Here is a 5,926-nt window from a genome sequence, read left to right as displayed (position 1 = left end):
TTATGTCAGCAATGAAATTTGAATCAGAGTAGATTCTCTCAATGGAAGGAGCTCCTTTCACTGACCATAGGGAAAAAAATCACACCAATCAAGGCCAGTGATACCAAGCTGGTACTGAAATTGGTAAGAGTGATGAGAACGACTTAAATCTCGTTGTCCTTTTTTTGGCCCTAATTCTCCGTTGTAGAAATCAGTCGAAGCGCACAAAACAAACACAGTGCATTTAGTCACTTTGAGAATTATTATACTCCTTTGTCATCACCGTCTGGATTACTGCGACGCTCTCCTCTTGCGTTCGACTGTCTTCAGCATCAGTAAACTGTGAATATATGAGTGATGAACACTACATGCCTGGTTTGTCAGTGTGGAAAGATTAAACGTTTTACACTAACACAAACGTTTCTGCGAGGAGGGGGACCCCTAGTGGCCAACAATATCACACACATCCCTACATAACCGGAGCCAATATGACGCACTCATTTGAGAACACTTGTTTAGCACACCCAAATCTTTATCTACATCAAAAGAGTAGGGAGGAAATAACAGAGAAGTAAGATAATTTTGTAGTAAAACGATCTGGGATGAAAAAGTTCATTCAAGTATGTCTTTTTATATGAAAGATCAAAACCTGGAACATTTTCAATATGAAGCGCGATGATGTATTACAAATTTCTGCGGAGTGCTTTCACATGCAACAAAAAAATTAAATGAAAAATTTTAAGACCTAAATTCTGATTTCTTCTCCCAATTCATGTCCATACAATAACATTTTACTATACATTTTAAATAACAAAGAAGGCCAAAAACTATCTGTGCAAATAACGCTGAAATTTTATTTGATCAAATACATAACTATATACAATATGTACAAGAAATTATATTCACAAATGTTGCAAAAAACAACAACAAAAAGGACGCCGAGCCACTTTGATGGAATCATCGAAGCCACTGTAGTTCACGCCCTGCACCTAGAAAAAACAACAAAACACAACAATTCAGTTTTTAATCTTTTCTTGCTCAATATCAGAGATGTAAGTCACATGCTATACATTTTTTTTTTTTTTAAAGAATTGTGGACTATTTGTGTCAGTCCAAATTGGGTTAAATTCACTGCACAAATGTCTCCATCATACACCATCAATTCTAATAAATAAATGGCAAAACAACGGCTCGTATTTTGAAAAACCTTGAAGTCAAGTCACTCATTTATCAAGGTGCCACTTTTTGAACTTTTTTAAACCAAGAAGCAACAGAATTGGATAGAAGTTATCCTGATTACCTTTGCCTCTTGTAGAGCTTTGCTGTGATGGCTTTAGGAATACCGATCGGCTGTTTGAGCGTCCCCGGCAGGTGGACTGTGTGCTCCTTGTTTAGCTTCCGGACATGCTCGATCCAGTCCAGCTTGGTTTGAACAGTTGACGCCTATGGTGAAAGAGGAAAGTCGAAGGTTATAAGGCCATTTGGAATTTAAACACTTATGAACAGAACAAACCACATTAGCATCTCTTATGCGGTGGAGTTTTAACACATGATTTTCTTTTCTTTGGTTACAATACTTGGTGTTTAACTTTTATTCGCAATGAAAAAAAAATACAGCCAAGGCTAAAAGAAACATTCGAAAAATAACATTAACTAAAGACAGGGAAAAAAATAACGCAAGATGGACACAAATGCTCAGCATTGTGTCAAAGTGGCTTACAAAACCCTGTTAGGAACACGTGTGGGAACCTCACTTTGTTTTGAGGAAAAGAGGAAAGAATGTCTTACCTTAAGAACAATTCTTTTGCTATACATCAAGTTACGGCCCACCCAAAGAACAAACTTGCCAGGGTCTCCCTTAGGGTTTTCTGTCAGCTTTACATCAGCTAGCTAAAGAAGAAATGAAATGATTGTTTATTGAGAATATTGCATAGGTAAGAAAGGAAGTAAAGGATGACTCACGTTGAGTTTTCTCTTGTAAATGTATTTCGTCATGCCTTTCTGATCCTTGACCACCTTGCAGACCAGCAAGGAATTTTTCAGGAGAAAGAGTTGTGTATTCTTCCCCCTGCAAAATGGCAATTTTGAATCCCACATTTTGAACAACTCCTGTCCGAGCAGCTCACCTTGGGATTCAACGCCCTCATCAAAACCTGACGGAGGAGAGAATAGGTCATGTAAGCAAACTATGCCTCAAAAGCAAGTGCATGTTCAGCCCATCTTGTCCATGTTAACTTACCTTCCAGAACGGAGAAATGAATGGCATCGTTGGCTCTCTTCAGAATACTGAGAGTCACCTCCAGGGCTTCCTTGAGTACTCCTTTCCCATCTTCACAGCACTCGAGGAGATTCTAAAATAAGCAAAAACACACTTAAAAATGCATTAAGACATTGTTCCCACAGAACATAGAGATTATATACCTGTGAATATTGTTGTATGCTCTGTTTGTATGTGTGTGGTAAAGCAATTATCTGAAAGATTATAAAAACCATAAAATCTTTGCACATTGCATTAAGTTTGGGGACTTTCATGAGGAAAAAATTATGTGATTTACTTGAACGAATTAAACATTGTTGAATTATTTTGATTGTTTGTTGAATTTTTAATGTTAATATTTTTAAATTATGAGGGTGTCATTAATGTACCTTCTACATTATATGTTGGTTTTCTGAACAACGAACTTGAATATTTTGGGCTTACCTTTAACAGGAGCGGATATTTTGTCATTCTCTGTATTGGCTTAAGCAGGAAAGATTGTAACGAGAATGCTAGTCCGTGCTTCCGCTGAATTTTCTGTTCAACCAATTGAAAGAAAGAGAAAAAAATGTAAGCCTATGAAGCTTTATAATCTGTAATTTCACATTGATAACCTTGACATTTAACTTACATTAAAATAGTTGACAGTATGCTCCAGGATGAGCCGAGTGGACTTGTCACTGTTCTTGCCGTAGTCCACATATAACTGGAACTTCTCAGCCTATTAAAGAAAACCAACAACACGCTCAGAATTCTTTATGGGTCATTAATCAGTATGATTATCATTACGGTAGTGGCAAGGCAATAAATACCCATTTGACAAAGCAACGTCCGACATCTTCAGGGACGCTCTCATGTTTTTCCAGTTCCTTGAGGAAGATCCTGAAGATAGAACACGGAAAAAAATTAATACATTCCAAAAAGTGAGTGGTGGTGGTATGTTTTAAATATGAGAAATGACCAGGAGTAGTCCATTTAATTTGTCCACTCGGTGTCAAAATGTCAGTCATTTTTGAGAAAAGTCGCTGCTTATACTTACTTATGATGGAATTCATACAGCTCCAACAAGTTCCCGAAGATGACGTCCTCCATATTGTTGAGTCCTGCAGGGATCTCCTCCTCTTGGGTCAACATCTCCCTCATGTAAGTCTGCAAGTTCCAACACAAAGGTTTGAGTAAAGTTTGTCTTACAAGAACTGCACGTACACAAAAAGGAAACTCACATCAATGCACTTTCGCAGGTCTCGCACGTAAGCCTTTTCCGTTTCAATCAGCTCAGCCAAAATGAACCTAAATGAAAAATAGGCACTCGTTATTATTTTGAAATTATGAATTCGCAAATGGTATAAGAGTCACATACGTTTCCCTGCTTGCAGACATTGTTGCACCGTCGCTCATCCGGTCCAAATCTGTTAAACTCAGAGGATGCTCCAATAAGTTCTCTGCAGAAACGAAGTAAAACAAACAATGAATGAGGAAACACTGATGGATGCATGAAATGATTTGATTGACATGTAATTCCCAACCGCTGTGCCATGAGATATCACCAAGTGTGTTGCAGAAAATGATCCACTTTCACCCAATAAGTCAGGGGATTTATTTATTTTCATCATGTTCTTTTTTTAATTCATCTATCAACATATCCCTGAAGTAGAATACATAGACACGCCAAACAACCAAATTTTCGTCCACAAATGGTTAAACCCACCACTGGATGAGTTGCAGCATTAAAAAAAAAAAACCTGTTCCATTTTATGTAATCCTGGAATTCAGCTCCAAAATTGACCATGTTACTCGCCACACCTCCCGTCAATTTCTTTTCTTCTGGAGCCGACCGAGGGACCTCGATGACATGTTTTTGGCGGTTAGTAAAACAAAAACTTGGTCCACTTGCCGCAACATTAACATGTCGTTGCCCTCTGCTGGCATTCAGGATGAGGACTTTCATACCCCCTGCATTGTGCACTCTACATGTGGATTATGATGATGAGTTTAATATTAACATGTAGGACTTTTCACGTTTCAACTCCTAAAGTTTGAATTTTAGCCGTTACCTGCGATGCGTTCAGCACAACGCAATATCTCAAATATTCTTTACGACTCGACGAACATCCGTCGGTTAAATGTTTAAATTGTCGTAAAGTGGAAATCTTTTTAACATGTTTTTGGCCGTTAGAGGACTTTTCACGTTTCAGCTCCTAAAGTATGAATTTTAGCCGTTAATTACAATGCGTTTAGCACAACGCGAAACCCCAAATACTGTTTTCCACTCGACAAGCAGCCGTCGGTTAAAAGTTAAAATCTTATCTTTTTTAATAATGTTGAAAACGGGCTGCAAGACCTGATATTTTTTGACAAACAATGTCACGAATAAAAGGCTGTAGTCATAAATACTTGATAACAACACGACGCAAAACGAACAAAGTTCAGAAAAGCCCACTGTGTCACTAAACTGCAATTTTTTTAGACGAATAATGCATGTTTAACTTAGACTAATTAACTTACCCCCCAGCCTTTCGATGGTTGCAAGAATTTCAGATGCAAGTTGTTCCATGGTCAAAGTCTTTCGTCCAGATCGTGTCTTCAGATAAGTCTTGTGCACTTGACTCGACTGCTCCATCTGATGGAATGTCACTAGCGGATTTTGTTTTGTACTGTGGTTTGACATCAAAGAACAAAGATCGTTCTTTGCGACGTCACGCGAGCTCTTTGAAACGTCACGTTCTTTGATCACGATTTCGGTTTTAGCGCCATCGGCATAGAATAAGTAAGCTGCCATCTAGTGGATGGGGTGCAAATTGTTCACTTTTTGTATCTGTGTTACCTGCCTAGGGACTGCGGGTGTAAATTAGATTTTTTTTTTGCTACAGTCTGGCGTATTTACATCTTTTAGATGTCCATTAATGTGCACAGCCCCTATTATATATAAAAAAAAATTAAATTCAATATTTATTTTTTACTGTTTTAAGTTATACTAAAAAAAGACACGAGGGGGCAGAACCGTCTCTCTTTCTCTCTATCGCTGTCTGTCTCTCTCTCGCCCTACGACAACTACTTATACTGTAAATAGCGGAAAACACTCAGGTGACCTAAAGCAGAAATGTGAAGTCATTTCATTACATGCCAAATAGGGTCAAAAGTAAAGTAATTAAACATTGTCCAACAAATAAAGCATGAAAAAATTAATTTATATGTTGTATATTTGACAAAATAATCGCGTTTCCGAAGTTCGAGCCTGAAAGGGGACGAACCCGGAAGTAGCGATGTTAGCTCCATACATACGGCCGCCATACAAAGCCCTTCAAACAATGATTCAAACAGCGATATAAGCGATAGATCGAGCGCAAGGGATGAGATCCAAGTTTTTGACGAGTTGGAGGAAGAGGAGGAGCTTGGAATTTTACGTTGGACCTAACATGTATTAGCCAGACGCTAATCAGGATGCAAACAATGTGCCTAGACTACCTGACATGGAATGGAATGGATAAAAGACCCATCGAGATTACAAGATTGGTAAGATATAGGCTGTTATTATTTTCATGATTTGAAGATGCAGGCATTTGCACATAATTTTATGTTTTTGTCTATCTGATGACATTGTTAAAAAAAATAATCAGACTTCATGTTCATTTTGGCAGATCCGGCAGCTCTCGTGCATATAAAATAATATAAAAACATTGGGGGGAAAGA

The 5,926-nt window shown here is 38.0% G+C and overlaps 1 protein-coding gene across 1 annotated transcript; it reads right to left on the bottom strand.

The window, feature by feature from the left end:
* Nucleotides 1–822: 822 nt before the first annotated feature.
* Nucleotides 823–4,860, bottom strand: LOC130909061 (triple functional domain protein-like). Its single transcript, XM_057825137.1, has 13 exons — nucleotides 4,742–4,860; nucleotides 3,597–3,678; nucleotides 3,460–3,526; nucleotides 3,276–3,385; nucleotides 3,049–3,118; nucleotides 2,868–2,957; nucleotides 2,681–2,773; nucleotides 2,219–2,330; nucleotides 2,106–2,132; nucleotides 1,942–2,047; nucleotides 1,768–1,869; nucleotides 1,280–1,422; nucleotides 823–968 (listed from the first exon to the last, which is right to left on the bottom strand). Exons 1-10 carry the CDS (start codon nucleotides 4,854–4,856, stop codon nucleotides 2,019–2,021), a joined length of 795 nt encoding a protein of 264 aa, XP_057681120.1. The 5' UTR covers nucleotides 4,857–4,860; the 3' UTR covers nucleotides 823–968; nucleotides 1,280–1,422; nucleotides 1,768–1,869; nucleotides 1,942–2,018.
* Nucleotides 4,861–5,926: the final 1,066 nt, after the last annotated feature.

Source organism: Corythoichthys intestinalis, chromosome 20, assembly GCF_030265065.1.
Source record: "Corythoichthys intestinalis isolate RoL2023-P3 chromosome 20, ASM3026506v1, whole genome shotgun sequence".
NCBI classification, from domain to species: domain Eukaryota; kingdom Metazoa; phylum Chordata; class Actinopteri; order Syngnathiformes; family Syngnathidae; genus Corythoichthys; species Corythoichthys intestinalis.
Note: the sequence above shows the minus strand (reverse complement) of the source record. Positions and strands in the feature narration are given on the sequence as shown.

Excerpts from the sequence above, each read along its gene's own strand:
- LOC130909061 (XM_057825137.1), bottom strand. The coding sequence starts at position 4,856 with ATGGAGCAGTCGAGTCAAGTGCACAAGACTTATCTGAAGACACGATCT. Across the intron at positions 3,386-3,459 it reads ACCTGCGAAAGTGCATTGAT|ACTTACATGAGGGAGATGTT; the intron begins GTGAGTTTCCTT and ends TGGAACTTGCAG. Across the intron at positions 3,119-3,275 it reads CTGTATGAATTCCATCATAA|GATCTTCCTCAAGGAACTGG; the intron begins GTAAGTATAAGC and ends TTCTATCTTCAG.